General features: G+C 39.2%; 1 protein-coding gene across 1 annotated transcript in view; it reads left to right on the top strand.

The window, feature by feature from the left end:
* The first annotated feature begins 5,212 nt into the window (after positions 1-5,212).
* Positions 5,213-17,129, top strand: part of SNX2 (sorting nexin 2) — a 31,656-nt gene continuing 19,739 nt past the window's right edge. Inside the window, exons 1-2 of the mRNA XM_065662404.1 lie at positions 5,213-5,358; positions 11,796-11,913. Of these exons, the coding sequence (XP_065518476.1) occupies positions 5,251-5,358; positions 11,796-11,913 (226 nt within the window). The 5' untranslated portion in view covers positions 5,213-5,250. The remainder of the gene's footprint in view (positions 5,359-11,795; positions 11,914-17,129) is intronic.

Here is a 17,129-nt window from a genome sequence, read left to right as displayed (position 1 = left end):
TTCTAAATGGAAAAACTAAAATCTCCCAAATTCATCTCCTCTAATTCTTTGCACGCTGATACTTGTTGCTCCCTCACTGCACATAGCCATATTCCTCACTGTATCTCTTAGTAAAGAAATATTCCTTCAGTATTTCTTGAACATTTATCTTAAATGGCATTTTCATAAAGAAGCTAATGAAACATCATATGTTAATCTCTTATACAGTAGGTACAAAACTGATTAGAATAGAAAGCCAAAGGCTATTTTTTAATGATTACCATTTTTATGGAAGAATGCATTGCGTGAAAGATGACAGTGGTCTACTGTAGGCCTTATATGATTTAATATTCTCATCAGTGATGCATGAGGGAGAATGCATATCATATTTGCAAGTGTTATCAAACAGCTGTAGCACTGCAGCACAATTCAGAATGGTCTACACAGATAGGTGTAAATGTTGGCTAAAAAAAAAAAAAAAAAAAAAAAAGAACAAAATTCAGTGTGGGGAATGTGAGACTTCACTCCAAAGACTGACTAAACTGCTTCACAGATGCAAAAAGAAGCCAGTATCAGTTCTGAATCTGATCACACACTGTACAAACCCTAACAGCACCATGTTTCTACGAAGTCATATTTCGTATGAGGACATATAACTGTCATGATAGTGATTGTTAAGCATGAAGAATAGCTGGTGCTGTATAGCAAAGCACTAAAGCAGCTTGCCTGCAGAGGTTTTGGGTCTTCTTCATTAGAGATGTTTAAGAAAAGGCTAGAGAAACATCTTCCAGCAAATGGACTAGATAACCTCCTGTGGCTCCTTGCAGATCCAAACCACAGGCACAGACCTCAAGCTTGTGTAACTCATTACCACTCTTTCTTCCAAAATAGCTTCTTAGAATCATAGAATCATAGCTTGAAAAAGACCTTGAATATCATCAAATCCAACCACTACCCCAGGACTGCCAAGACAGAACCATGTCACTGAGGGCCTCATCTACACAGTTTTTGAATGCTTCGAGGGACGGTGATTGCACCACTGCCCTGGGCAGCCTGTTCCAAAGCCTGATCACCTTCTGCAAAGAAATTTGTCTCCCCAGTGAGGGGTACTGCAGAAACACTTCTTAGTCTTGAGTTTATTCCAGTGGCTATTATGTTATACAATACTAAGAGTCAGTGAAGGCTGAAACATGTAAGAAATTACAAAAATATGACATATTTTATTACAAAACCTTGATTCACATTGCTTAGAACTTTGTCATCTTCATTTTGCATCTAATTTAATTTCTTTTGGACTGGTGGACAGAGATATATCCAAGCAAAGTAGCACATGGTATATTGCTCATACCCAAATAACTTCCTGTAACTATTTCAATGTTTCAGCATCTCTGTAGCCTGAAATTCAGAAATGAGAGTCTAATACTGTTGTAGTGTTCCTTTTAAAAGATATTTAAAATTGACAATAAATAAATACATACCACTGAAACCTGTTTCTGCATGATAAAAGGAAACTTTTACTGCATAACAACTCCCAAGAGTGTTTATGCAGAAGGCTTTCTTTGTTTCCATATCTCCTCCTAAGGACTTGCAGAGCACATAGGTGTGTGGACAGAAGCAGGAGATGTACAGTGAAAGTTTTGTGTGGCAGATGTATTGTCTTGGAGGAACTGCTGGCTGGTTGGCCAAACCCAGAAATTATTATTTCTGAAGGGTTCTCAACTTCTCAACTTCTCTCAAAGCTAATCAAGAAAGCATGGAACCTGACAAGGGCTGGTAAAACTAAATGGACAGAATAGAGAAGGAAAGACACCCCTAAAAATTGGTGTGGGTAAGGCAAGTTCTGTCATTTTGAGGTTTGCTGCATAGGTGAAGAAGCTGTAAATTGTTATTCTAATAAAAAAAAAAAAATAAAAAAAAATCCAAAGACAAAGACTAAAACAAAACTAACAAACAAAAAACCAAACCAGCCAAACAAAACCAACAACAACAACAACAACAACAACAAAAAACACAAAAAAACAAACCAACCAAACAAAAAAAATAATCCTAGCTGGCTCAGTTTGAGCAACAAAATTAGTGAAAAATTTAGGTTTTAATTTTTCAGTCTCTGCTCACTACCTTTGTAATGGGCAACATATTCCCAACAGGAATACTCTGAGGTTGAAATTCATCTGTGCCTGTGAAACACTTGGATTGGTGACAACAAGAGGAAAGCTCATGAGGAAACAAATCTTTTTGTCTTCAGAGTAGGGTTGGAACAGCATATAATAAAGGAAGTACAGAGCTAACTGTTAGACAATAAGGAAAACCAGTGTCTGAAACCATGTGGCCAATGCTTCTTGGCTTCCTATACAAATGACAGCATGTAGCCAGGTAATTAAAGCAGGCAGACCACACATACATACACAAAGGCCTGAAACAAGTTCCACATGTAAACTTAGCCCTGATGTTTCCATTATTCAGATTAACTTTGTAACCTTAATATTGTTTTCACATAGCATTACAGAGGTGGATTTACTGGCTGCAAAGGAAGGGGTATCCAGCTTCCACTAGGATACATAGGTAGCTTCCTCTCCCTCAGATTCTGACTTTGTAGCATGAGGTAGAGTTGGCAGCTATTAATGTATTTGTTGAATGACACACATATTAACACCCACAGGGTGACAGGAACAAGGCTTGGCTTAAAAGTGAGGTTTTGGTTTTTTTGCAGTAATACATCACGCTCTCATATGAGATTGGCTTTTTGCAGATACCCTGAGTTTTCCTGCAGCATTAATGCTTTTCCAATTGATTGGATTTCTCCATTTTGGATTACATTTTTTCCACTCAGATTTACTAATACACAGGTTTTTTCAAACTGAAATCTCAGTTAGTTAAAAATTCATGTCCTGTAGTTACCTTTGTGTTACCTTGTCTCCTCTGCCATAATAATATCTGTAGTAGATTTCTGTGGCCACAGATCTCAACCGTACTGGAAAACTAAGTAAAAAAGAACTCAGCCTATAAATACAATGTTGCATTGAACCAGAGAAGCTAAACTACTTACATACTTTTCCTAATGACTGACAAAAAAACCCAACCACAGCTGACATCTTGTTTGCTCTTCATTTTATTCTGCTTCTGTAGCATACTCAACTGGCGTGATAGATGACTACTTCAAGGTATTTCAGGGAGCTGATTTATAGTCTAGCCACAGAAGCATTAAAGGCATGGGTGTGAATCTTGATGAAGTCAGAAAACCAGTCAGTCTTGTGGCAAACTATTAAACATTTAAGTATCATGCTAGATTACCACACTTGCCAGAAATCTAAAAAATTTAGTACATATCATATGATCATTTTAATCACAGCAAATAAAATTATGGTGAAATATCGTAATGTATAATGTCAAAAGACACAGAATTATTACTGACATGATTGAATCATATTTTCTAGATAAAGTGTGAACATGCCTATCATTTGAAAAGCTGCCAGGAACAGTATAGGAGAACAGGGATAGCACATGAAATGGGAAAGGCAATAAGGACGCAATGATAGTGCCGTCCACAAAAATGTAGATGCCAGAGAACTTTCCTTCTGGATAAAAAATGTTTGCACATTTTGAACAGATATTTTTTAATTTTTTATTATTTTTTTCCCCTCTCTATATTTAGATCTTAAAAAGACCTCTGAATGTTACTTAAGGATCTACTGAACAGCAGTGGTCTCAGTTTAGGAATAGTGTTAAAAATGTGAACAGAGTACATTTCATGTCATAGTCACTGTAAACAACCTAAGAGCCACACCATTCTTGTACAGGAAAGGGAAACATGGATATGCTGGAGAATCTCACATTCCCATGAAACCCAAAAACGCTATCCAACCTAGTAAATGACAACAAAGTTACTACATCTTCTAAGTAACATTGATACTGTAGCTATGTTGGTCTCAAAATACATCTTTTACTAGAGTAGGAGCCAATTTTTCCTGACCTGAGGAAAACAGGAAAGCTTGGCTTTTCCTTTTTCATCTACTTTTAAGAAGAAGATATTGTCTAAGATATGTCTAAGAAGAGATATTGTCACTTTTGTTGGAACGCCTGTTCACAAATCTCCTCTACTTTATAACTGCTTTCTTACTTGTGATTGGAAACCTGGAGCTCCTGAGTATCAGTGAAAACTTAGCTCTCCTGAACAGGAGATTTACTCAGAACACTTGTAAATAAAATGTCCTCATAAAATGTCCTCATAAAGTGTCATGAGATGTTGCCAGGGACCAGCACTCCAGTTCTCCAAACACAGACCTCTCCACAATTTTTGACGTCCCAGACTTGAGCAGTACAGATAAAATTATGCATGGCACTTACACGTTTCCAAGATAACATGTATTTCTGTTTACATATTTACAACTTTCTCTTGATGTTGTTGGGAAGACACCTAAATAAGACTATTCTTTCCATTTAGCCTTTACTCTGCAATCACCAGAGTATTGCCACCCTTGCCTCAGATGGGTCACAGCCTGTAAAAGCAGGCTTATTCTTCCTGCCTGAAGAGCACTATCTCCATTGGAAACGGTTTAGAAATTAACTTCAACCTAACAAACATTAACAGAGTCCTCACAAAGCAAGAACACGCTTGAGTATTCCTTAACTTTAAACCTTATCAATGCGGAAAACAAGGAACTTTTCGAACTTGTTTCAATGTTGCAGGAACAACAGTAGCAGCTCAAATCAGGTGTTAAGTACCCTAGTTAATGCTTATTATAGGGACACTTAATAGCTGACCTCTTTTCTAAAGCATTAGAACTTAAAATTTTGGAAGAATTGGTATCGTTTATGAGCTGGCTTGCAAATGCAGGAAGGGAAGAAAAGCAGTCCGGAAATAGTAACTTAGGGAATGAGCCTGCAAATGCTTTATTTGCACAAGACAGGTTACTTTAGTGGTTGTGAACATGACTGCACCCGACCAGACTGCCCTGCAGGAGTGGGGCTTAATACTTCTAACCCTCATCCCTAGGGAATATCTCACTTCAAACACTGCAGTGAGCAGAGTTTCCTCCCAGAGAACCCGTTCGTAATTCGACAACTGACATGAAGAGGGGTAAAACGTTCCTCCAAGGCGGTGGCAGGCAGCGGTGGTGAGAGGCCTAGCCCCACTGCACCGCCTGCACTAGGCTACTGCGTAACCCCCATACCCAACACAGTCCTGCCGCCGCCGCTCCCGGGCCCCAGTCACGTGCAGGGAGGGGCGGTCCGGCCGTCACGTGATAGCGGGGGCCGCGGCTGGAGCGTAAGATGGCGGCCGAGAGGGAGCCCCCGCCGCTGGGGGAGGCGCGGGCCGCTGACCTGGAGGAGCTGGAGGACGGCGAGGATCTGTTCACCAGCACCGTGTCCACCCTGGAGGTGAGAGCCCGCCCGACACCGCGGGCACTCAGCCCTGCGCTCTGGCCCTCCGCTCCTCCGCTTCCCGACAGGCCGCCGCTGCCGCGCTCCTCACCACCCGGTCTCCGGCCCTCACCGGCCCGACCCCCTTTTGCTGCCCCTCCGCCTGCCGCTGTTCTGGGAGCGGCGGTTCCTCGGGGCTTCCCTTACGGCGGGCGAGGGGCCTCGGCCCTACGGGGGCTCGGTGATTCCCTCCCGACTTCTCCTGCCAAAGAAACAGAAACCTCGTTCGCCTGCTACTGCGGTGACAGGTCGCCGCTTTCCCTCGTATCTCCCCCCTTCTTGTCTTGCCGAAGTGGGGTGGGCAGCACAGGGTAGATAAATGAATATTTCCACCTTTCCTCTTCACACGACGCCAGTTTCGCTGGGCCGTGTCTCCCGTACCCCTGTGTTGTCGTTCCCTATACCTCTCTTTTACGTGGATTAATAGCACCCAATTTTCTTTCTTTCTTTCTCTTCTTCCCGAAGCTTCACCTCCTTCCAGTTTGGAAAGACTGGTAGAAACTTATTCCTATCTAAGCCTGATGCCGCTGGTACGGTGCCCGGCCCTGGGGTCGGTGCCCGGCCCTGGGGTCAGTGCCCGCCCGCCGGGGACCCTGGGGATGGGAGCTGCCGCTGCGGGCACTGGAGGCAGGAAGTAGCACGACAGGCAGTGTGAAACCTGCGGTTGTTCAGAGAAGTCAGGGTTTGGAAGACTTGAAAGTTTGTGGTGAATACATCTCTAAACCGCACTCGCTTTCCATGTCAGGTCTCCAGTACAGAAACCCAGAAAAAAATGAATGTGTAAATATGTCCAACTTCTGAAAAGTGCTTATGTGCTCATTCATTATAGTGGGAGCTTTTCCTGCTGAGTTGTTGTGGTCGTGTTTCATCTGTGTGTTTTGCCAGTATCTTCTGGAAGAATTTGGTCCTTCGTGTGTGTAGTTGCCCATTTAAAAACAAAATTATTCCCATGATTCTTTTCCTGAAGTTTCCTGTCCCTGACCTTTACAATAATAGGATCAATGTGTGTTTTTTTGCTTTACTCTGGCTATTGCCTGGCTTTAAGAAAAAAGGTCAGTATACAAAGAGGCTCCTGAACTTGCCTTCTCTCAAGTCTATTTATTTATTTATTTATTTATTTATTTTTATAGATGCATAGTATATTTATTGGTAGAAAAAGATCTGTGGGAAAATGCTGTGAAGGAATAGCAAATTATGTGAACTACAGTTGACAAGAATTGTATCAACAGGCTTCTCTTCATCTCTGTGTGATACAGTGTATATCGCTGGAGTCTTGTTCTCTGTGCTGAGAAAGACTGCAGTGTAGTATAAATAATGCCTTTACTGATATGGTCAAGAACTAAGGCTGCAAGATATAAAGTAGATTTAGTGTCTAAATCACAGTTACAATGAGAAGTCCTCATATTAATGATTAAAAAGAATTACTGAAAATTCCTCTAATTGCAAAAACTGGCCAAGGAATGCAGTTCGTACTGGGTGGTTTGGCTGATGTTTCTGTTGTGCTGCTTTGTTTTTCTACACAGTCTGTTTAGAAGAAAGTAGCTAAGTAGAAAGAGGAAGCCTCTTCACTTAAAGAGAAGCTTTGAAAAGCTTTGTCAGTAAAGCCTTTTTTGAGGTCTAATCAGCTACGTTTGGGGAAGAGCCATAATCTTGTAATTTTCCTGCAAATTTGTGAGGAAGAGATCATGAAAATTGAACTACTCACCAGCTTGAACGCATATAATTATTATCTTATGCATTGGGCCTAGTTAAACTTCTGTCTTGAGTGTTGTTTTATTCCTATAAATATTCATGAAATAGCTGTTTCTAACTGAAAATGGAAGTTCTGTAGTAACAACAGAATGGCATCATGCTTTAAGTAGTTGATCAGTAGTAGTTTGCTGATACCAGAGCATGGCAAAGGACCTGAGGTCCAAAGCCAGTGTTCATGAAGGCTGTGGTACTTTGAAAGGGTTCACAACTGGTTTATCTTGGAGCTGTCCATTTGGTTTTTGCATGATTAATTTAATTGCTTTCATTCTCTTTGCAGCTCACAAAAGGTGTGCTGCTTCTTTCTGATATGGTTTGATTGTGCAATGGAGAAGCAGTAACAGCTTCCACTATCATCTGTGTTAGAAAGCACATGCTAATTCATCTTCAGTTTCTTTTGACAAAATATAAAACTGATTTTCTTATAAATGGCAAACATAATAAATGCGTAATATTTAAATATGGGAAGGCTTGCTGACTTTAGTAGCTTATCTGTATCAGCAAATGGAGGATATTGTATATTTCAAATTGAATTCTCTGATGTGAAGAAAAAGAAGCTGGAGTTTTAACTTTCTTATGCACATATACTAAAAGTTATGTCTTGAATTAAATCCTCTTAATTCTGGAATGTAAAACATTCAAAGGTCACTCTGAGCTGTAATACCTGGCATTTCTGGGGTACGGTGGGAGCACATTCTAGGACTTGAAGACTTGCTGGGTGACAGAGAATGAAAATGCTTCCTTTTCTGTGAACACGGTGCATCTATGGACTTTGGGCACCTGGCTGAGCAGCTTGTCCAAGATGATGGGGTGTTCTTTTCCTCATTGGATATCCACAGTGACCCAGCGTAGTAGAATAATTACTAACTTCTCATTGTGCCAACCATAAGTAATGTCTAGAGGACTGCCTCCATTAAATCCATGGTCACCATCTGGTCTCCCTTTAGCTGCCAGAGGTGCTTTCATCAATGGTAACAGCCAGACTGAATCAGACAAATGATCTAAGCCAAGACTGCATTTACAACGATATATGCAATGGTGGATGCTGTCTGAAGAATATATGCTGTCCATTATATGTATGTGCAGGTAGTCATGTGCAGTGCTCTCCCAGCTAACAGGTTTTGTAGCTCAAAGACTTCCTGAGCCCTTGGTAACATTACGGTATTAATAATCTTCCATGGACTTATCTACTTGCTAAATTTTCAAGTGTTTTTTTTTAATTTGTTTAGAACAAAACAAAAATCAATGTCCATGATATGCACAACAGGAAGTCCTGTAAGATAACTGTGCATTGTGAGAAGAGTAATCCCGTTACAAGTTTGTAATCAACAAATTATTAATTTGTTTTCTTTGTCCTGTGTCACTATTAGAAAAGTCTACGAACAGCTGTATGAAAGTCACTTTTGGCAACATATATTAAAAAAGTGTATGTTAAGGTTTTCTGAAAAATTACATGGTTTATTCTAGTCTCATTTCATCATTTCTTTCCCCTTCCTCCTCTTTGCCCTGGTTTGTTTCCTTGCCACCTTCCTTGTTTATCTGTTCCTTCTTCATGTCCCCTAAACTTCTCACTCATTCTGGTATTGCCTATCTCTATCTTTTGTAAAGCAGGTGCCATGTGAATGTGTAGCTAAGCTGCCAGGTACACATCTCAACTCGTGTTTATGTTCCTGTTTCTGTTTGGGTGGGGGAGGGGTGTTTGGGTTTTATTATGTGTTTCTTTTTGTTTGTTGGCTTGTTTGGTTTTGGCTTGTTGCTTTTTGTTATTTTGGGGTTTTTTTTGTTTGTTTTTGTAAAGAAAGAATACATCAAGGCTCTTGAAAGTGATCAGGAAGCAGTAAATGTAGTAGTCTGTCAAAGACTCATTTAGGACAGGGTGTGTATATAATTTCATTGCTAGTTTATCAGTTTACGTCAAAGATCTGCAGTATGTATTTAGCTTTTGTACAGAAGGCAAAACATTAGATAGGCACAGAAGTCCAGATGTCTGTAATGATACTCCTTGAATTTAACAGGGACAATTATAGAAGAAGCAGTAAAAACCACACTGGAATTTCTGACAGGAAAATGTTAAGTCCTTTGACACTGTACTGTACCTCTGGAGAAAACTAAGTCTATATCCAAGATTAATTAATGTAATTCTACTGGAAATGTATGTCTTGTTCCTTGGTGTTAAATCCAGGCTGTAATGGAAGCATGCAGGCATTTGTTCTAGCATAGTTGCTTGTGTCCTCCTACTTTCTCCTGAAAGTGTTACTGTCCTACCCTTGAATCTGTTCTCTCAGCCCGTGTTGTGATCTGTGAGCTTCTGTAACATTATTTCAGACAGTAAGCTGGGTTAACTTTAGCATCTAGAATAGTATGATGCTCAGCTTTTGTCAACCTACTGTGTTGTGACTGCAGGGGGCTTGGAGGAATTCAGATAAGTAGTTGAACTGGTTTGGGGGGGACCTTGCTAATTCATAGAAGGGAGGATGTCCAAACATGTAGGGCTATAATTTTAGCTGACAGAAAATGTGAGAATTCATTCTTGCTGTTTCGTAAGTCAAAACTATAAAATACTTGGTTGTGCCACTGACTGTAGTGCACAAGAAAAGAGGATAAACCAGCTTGTTACTGCTATTTCAAATTGAAATTGGCCCATAGGCCTTGCACCAGTCACTTGTTTTGTAGAAACATTATGCTGAGGATATAATTATCCTGCCTGTCCAGCGTACCAGAGTGTCCTGGTCATTTGGTATCTTGATTGTTGGATGGTTGACCTGACTTTCTTTCAGCTCAGGAGTCACTGTACCTTTCAGGAAATGGACATGTTTTGACATTTTGTAGGTTGTTGGCTTCAAGTAAGGTTAAAATTTATAAACAGCTGTGCTACCTGTGTGTGTCTGGGCCATGAGTTTTTTTGTCAGTCTCATCTCCCATTTCTTGTCTGATATTGAGACTTTCACTCTGTTACTAACTCTCCTGACAGCCACTTAGCTGTATTTCACAGAGATAAAAGAGCAAAGTTGGGGTAAAGTCAAACTGTACTACGTATAGTTCCCAAGTGTTTCTTCTTTGACTTTCTTTACAGGCTAGAGCAGAATCCAACAAAAGCAGTTCGAGAGACTGCTCCTTTCATTGTTCATCACTGCAGTTTATTTACAGGTTTCCCCACGTTGTATGTGGGCTTTTCAGAAAGTAGCAACTTTTGGCAAAGGGAAGGGGATATAACCTCTTCTGTCATTTGAACGGAGTTGTTCCTTATTGCTACCGTAATCTGGTTTAGAGGAATATAATTTTTTTTGGCATCCTGGTATTTGCTTTCATCTTCCTTCTATTCTCAGCAAATAAAACCGTGAGTTAACACCTGCAGGTTGAAAGAGCCTTCATTTCATATGTCCTCTGAAAAACTATTTTGTACTGTGTCTGAATTTGTGTGGCAGCATTTTTACTGTTTCTTGCTTACTTCTTCAGTACCAGAACTTCAGGTGAATGAGGTCTGGACATATGTGGAAGGCACGATGTTCCTCTCTGCTGCTTGAAGTAAAGCAGCAGTGCCATACTCCATGTCGGGATGTACACTTTGCTTGGAGAGCTAGCTATGAGGAATGCCTCTCCTTTAAAACTGTTTTCTCTTCTATGTTTATGAAAGTACAACCTGGACAGACTTTTTCAGTGGCTTTTCAGTATTTTTCAGACTTTAAAAATCTTTTGTAGTCTGTGGCATTTGTGGCATTCTGGTTCTGAACTTAAATTATGACAACTTAATGCAAAAACTAGAAAGCAAGTGTTGGCACAATTTACACTTGCTCCTTTGAAGTGCATTGTCCTGGCTTCAGCTGAACGTGGGACTTGCATGCATTCATGAATAAATATGCAGTGGTTGAAAACTCCTTAGCTAGCCATCTTGGGTGAAGTTGCAGAAGTGGGTCTTGCAAGTTTTCTAATACTATGGCAGTAAACACAGTTGATAGCTTTCAACAAGGATTTTCTAACTGAAAAATTCAGTATTGCTTTAATTTTCCTGAGTTTCTTCAAGTATTTGTATTTTTTACAGAGTAAGTTCTAGTCTTCAGTGAATTAAAAGGACTGTATGGCTTCCTTGTACAGTACAATGTGACCCTCTGTGGCAATAATCCTCAAATTCAACCTGTTGCAAAGCTTCAATATTTCTTACAGCCACAAGCAGGTTTGAATTGTTTGGATGTCATTAATGCATTCTTTTTACCTCTGAAAAACTGGTATAAAGCACTTGGAGACTTTTATTGTTGTTCTTTTTCTCTGTACAAATCCAGATTTGAATCCAGGCCTTTCCAAAAGGAACGTAATCAAATTACGTTGAGCAATACTAATAAACTCATTGCAGATATTTCTGTAGCAACTTCTGTTTCATGTTAATTAAACCTGAGGAAGTGGGTGACTTTTATTCTGTCTCATAAAGAAATAAAAAGAGCTGTTGACTAGCTCATCTTTTGTTCATTGTTACCGTGCTAGGAGTAGGAAATGGAAATAGCTGCCAGGGTTTCCTTTTGGTACATCTTGCCTTCTTTCTTTGCAATGGAAGAAGAATGCTTGTTGCAATAATTCTTACATACTGACACATGGCAACTGCTCTCTGCTTATTATTTCAATTTTTCGATTATATATATTTTTTTTTTTTTCAGTCAAGTCCTTCATCTCCAGAGCCAGTGAATCTTCCTGCAGAAGACCTCAGCACAAACTCCCATGGTCCAAAGCCGGCAGAAATTATGCTAGATGATGACAGAGAAGACCTCTTTGCTGGTAATTGCTTTTTTCTGATGTGTCTGTATAACTCTTTTGCTCTTGGACTGAAAGAAATGTGCTTTCCTGGGAAGGAGGGTGTCCTGGTTTCAGCTCTAACAGTTATTTTTCTACTTCCTAGCAGCTGGTGCAGGGTTGTGTTTTGGGTTTAGTCTGAGAACAGTGCTGATAACACACTAATGTTTTAGTTGTTGCTAAGTAATGCTTACCCCAATCAAGGACTTTTCAGTCTCATGCTCTGCCTTGAGGAAGGGCACAAGAACCCAGGATGGAGCAGAGACAGGACGTCTGACCCAAACTAGCCAAAGGGGTATTCCATACCCCAGCACATCATGCTCAGTATATAAACTGGGGGGGAGTTACCCAGCTCAGGTCAGGCTGGGTATCAGTCAGAAGGTGGTGAGCAATTGTATTCTGCATCGCTGCTGTTTCTTGGGGTTTTTTGCCTTTTTAGTTTTAGTTTTCCCTTTTTAGTTTTATATTCTCTCCCCTTGTTATTTCCCTTAGCATTAGTAGTAGTTTTTTTTTTTATACTTTAGTTACTGGGCTGTTCTTATTCTCAATCCATGGGATTTACATTCTTTAGATTCTCATCCCTATCCCACTGGGAGCGGGGGGGAAAGAAGTGGGGGGAGTGAGCAAGCAGCTGAGTGGTGCTGAGATACTGACTGGGCTTAAACCTCAACAGAGGGTTAAAACCTTTTAACAGTTTGACAGTGATGTACTGGGTTCTTTTTTTTTTGGTACTTGGTAATGTTCGCTAAGTTTATGAAATACAAGTTTCTCAGTGGTGTCAAGTGTCAGTGCAGTGTGGCAGTATTAGCTGGTTAGTAACATGTTCTGCTGACAGTAGTAATAGTATTTATGTAATTAACAATATTCAGATCTGTGTGTAAAAAGGATTGAAGTCACATCCATTTTTTTCTACTTAATAATGATACAAAAGCAGTCCCAGTCTTTTTTACAGTTATAAAGAAGGATAATTCATGTCATATTGGAAGTTGGGAGGGTATTTACTTTTTCTTAAGACTCTGTTGTTACAGTGAAAAGGTAATGAACTGGCATATGGGACCAGTCCTATCATTTCACTGTAAGTCTCTGATACTTGACAGTCCTGCATGTTTTGGAGAAAGATGTGTGAAAGTTCTGATAAATAATCAGTGAATAGACAACACATTTCTAATGCTTCATTCATCCATCACTACTTTGGTGGTGTTTCTTGGCTGTCCTAACATGGATAATGGTTGCTGTTGATTAATAGTTGTAGGAACATTAACTATTGAAGAAATGAAGTGTAATATTTGGAGTGTTTTATGTACATCCAAAGATGATTCTGAATGCTTTCTTCTCAATATTAACGTTTTTCCTATTGCTACATACTGAGTCAGTTGGTAGTCTGTTTTGAAAACGGTCTTCATCTCCTCTTCACTGATTCCCTGATGTAGTAGTTTGAAAAGAAACTTGTTAGCCTTTAGTTCTGGCATACTGTATGGATACATGTATACACATGCCCATTACCTTTCTTCTGAGCTTACTAAATATTTGCATGTATATGAACTTATATTTGCTCATGACACTGTTAGAATGTATTGACTAGTTTCCTGATTCCCTGAAAGTGTTTTAAGAGAAAAAAGAGAATAAAAGGTGGAAAGTTAATCTTACTTCTGTTGTATTTATATTACCTGATCTTATGAAGACCAGCAGTGCTTTAGCAGTGAAGCTTACTAGTACTAGTAATTTGGTTATTTAGCTTCAGTATATAAACCCAGCTTTTTATAACCACAGAGCCATCTGGAATGAATATTTTAGGAAAGCCTGTTCTCATTTGGATAATATTAAAAAAAAAAAAAAAAAAAGTAGCTGGAGTAAATATTGAGGGGAACCAGAGAGAAGGAACAAATGTTAGCAGCTAGAGTGATTCAACTGAAATGAATGCTGTGAGGATAGTACGCAGGACTGATTTCTTGAGTTTGAGTTTTGCTATGAAAGACATTTTCTCAAATGCATGCAGCACTGAACTGAAATAATCTGACATACTTCATGTCTAACACAAGTAAGACTGGTCCTTAAAAGGTCAGTTTATATGCAGACTGAGGCTAGTGCAAAGTCTCAACTAAACAGAATATGACATCTTTTGTAGGATACTGTTCGAAGGTGGAAATTTATGCAATACAGTTGTACCCTAGTGATGGACTTCTTTGTTACCACTGTCAGCATATGTGTTCTCAAAGACAATATCGCTATGCACTTACAAGTGTAACTGTTCTTTTCCTTCTTAGGCCTGTTTTGCTAAACAGTGATGTTAATCCATCTGATTAACTTTCTGATACTGATTTGCAATGAATAGAAACAATATGAGAAGGCAGCATAAGATATCTATTTTCTTGCTTCCAGCATGATTGCATAACCCTGGCTCTCTGAGAGCAGGACTTAATTTACAAGGGAGTGCGATTGCGTTTTTTCCTTCAACATGCTGAAATTCCAAAGAAACCTATCTTGGCACAGCTTATAGGATTTCTTAACTGGAGAGAAAGCTGTGGAACATCATTCTCTTCCTAACTTACATTGCTTCTTCATTGAATTATTAAGACACTGTAAAATGTGGGTAAAGAAATTCTATAGGTTTGAAAAGGAGTTACTGTGAAAGGAGGGATTCTGATGCTTTGGGGGCATAAACAATTCTAGTTTTGCAGGCTTATTTGTAAAAAATGTGATAGCATGTGTCTGTAGCTATTATAGTCTTGATAAATCTTTTTCATTATTCAATCTAATAATGCAACCTATTAGAAAAGGAGATGAGGGAGAAAAAATTATATGATTTCCTCTACTGTTTTAATGCAGTGCAGAACCTGGGATTTTTTTAGGCTTTTTTGACTATACTTAAAACCTCTTTGCTACTGTGTTTCTGCAGCAGCCAAAAAACAGTACATGCAGTAAAATGTTTTAAATGCTCATTGCCTTGTCTCTGGCAACTCATAAGTGACTCATTAAAACTGGGTTTCCAAGATGGAAGAAAATGCATTTTCCAGCTGTCATGGAAGACCAGTAAATTTTGCTGCTGTATTAGTATTGTGGTTCTTAGTTCTGTAGAAAAGCAAACTGTCTTGCCAAACCTGCTTAAACACTGTCATCCTTAGAATAAAAGTCAGTGTGTTGATTATTTGGAAAAAAAATAATGTTAGCTTACCTTGTAGAGCTCTAATATGTGGAGACCGTAATGGTCAGTGCTCTAAATCAAGTAGTATTAAGAGTATAGTACTAAGAGTAAGTTCAGGAGCTTTAGGGTGTGTCTTAAAACCTGGCTGTCCATAAACTGTAGGTAAAGAACTAAAGACTCAAGTAGTCTTCCAAAATATTGGCCTGAAGTTCTGTTAATAGCTGCATAAATGTGCCATGGGTGGCCTGTGCAGGACGTAGCTGTCTGTGCCTTCTGCTTTTAGTGCTCATAGATAATGAGCAGGTCTGTGAAGTTGTTCCAGTGCTCTGTCACTTTTTTTGGAAAAATGGCAAATTACAGTTTTTCTTCTGCCCTAGTCTGGTGAAAGATTATTTTTACTGTTCTTTTGTTGTTTGGCTTTTGTGGGGTTTTTTGGTTGGGGTTTTTAATCTCTGGTAAATGTTTGGAACAGGTTATTTTGTGTAGATATCTACCTACTGTGTCCTGTTGGAAAGACAGTGCACTGGGGAGTTGGGGTGATTTTTGGTGTTTTAGTTTTTGTTTTGTTTTTCTTCAGGTCATGATAGGTTTGTCTTAAGCCTTTTTTCAAGGAGTTAATACAGGAAAAGGTGGTGCTAATTTTGTGGACCAGGTAAGACATGTACTTTAAAGCCCAGCTGAACAGCAGAAATTTCTAGCTGTTGCCTGTCAGGCTGTTGCCTATCAGGCTGTTGCCATGTGGTGTGTCTGATCAGAAGACTTTGGTGCAGGTGCTAGTTGTTCAGTTCTAGGTCTCTTCTGCAAGGAACAAATGCATGAAAGCATGTGAACCTACAGCTAGAAGTCAGAAGACAGAAGATTAGTGGCTGACTGTTCTGTTAAAACTATTTCTGCTCCAATTAATATTATCCTTAGTACTCCTAGTGTAACAATAAGGGTCATGGGCTATGACTTACATGTAGTAATTCTTATAGTTCTGTTAGGATATTTGTCTCTGAAATACTGCTATACCAGGAGAAGCCTATTTTAATAACTTGTCCTCTATCTTGCACAACAGTTTCTACTTCAGTTTACTTCCACATTTATGTGATCACCTGAGTAAACTCTTAAAGATAGTTTACCCTCTTAAGTCATGTCAGAATGTTAGAGGTCTGACATTTAGAAGTGCTACCAGTAAAAATGACTTAGCTCAGCTAAAATGAGCTGCTAGTGAGAACTTGCAAACTTGCACTTTTTAAGATGATTGATAAATACTGGTGGTGAAAAAAACAAAAGCATCTTGGTAGTGATCCATAACAGATGTCTGTTTATGGATTATAAAGTAGGTATTTATGTGTAGAAGTCTTACAACATTAAATTGTTGGGTGTGGTTAATATGTGCCTATAACTGCCATAAGTGATGTGAGTGTTGGATCTCAATGTGTTCCTCTTAGAAGCTGGATGGATCCATTGTCTCTCATTGTGCAAGAAGAGCTTATATTTTGGAGAACTTCCCCAGAAAGCAAGACATCTAGATTTCATTTGTCATGCAAATAGTAATACAGAATATTTAGAAACAAAAACAAACCAAAAACAACCATGAGACCACAACCTAAGTTTTCAGGGGAAAACTAGAAAGAATAAATGAAGCAAATATTTCTGAAAGTGCCATGTCTTCTGCTCTGAAGCCTAACAAATTCATCTTGCCATGAAAAACAAACAAGCAAACAAAAAGAGAAAAACCACAGAAAACAGAGAAAAAAGTTCAGTGAAACTTTTCCATCTAGCTATGTCATCTGATTTCTCAAAGTGAAAGGATGTGTGTAAGAGACACAAATGCCAGAGTTCGTCATAACAAATCTTTTTCTTGGAGAATAGATCTTCAGCTTACGTACTGCTCAAAGACTGCTTTTCTGAAGGGAAAAACAAAAGCTAGAAAGTGTAAGAGCCTGTTGTTATTGTGTGAGGCTAATACTTCTTTTTGCTTAAAAATATTTTAATGTTTAAAACAAAAAGTACATCATCCTTGTGTCTGTCCTGCTCTGTTCCATCACCCCCTTCCGCTATCCTTTACATTTCA

The sequence above is a fragment of the Lathamus discolor genome, chromosome Z, assembly GCF_037157495.1.
Source record: "Lathamus discolor isolate bLatDis1 chromosome Z, bLatDis1.hap1, whole genome shotgun sequence".
Lineage (NCBI taxonomy): Eukaryota > Metazoa > Chordata > Aves > Psittaciformes > Psittacidae > Lathamus > Lathamus discolor.
This window is presented reverse-complemented; position numbering and strand designations above follow the sequence as displayed.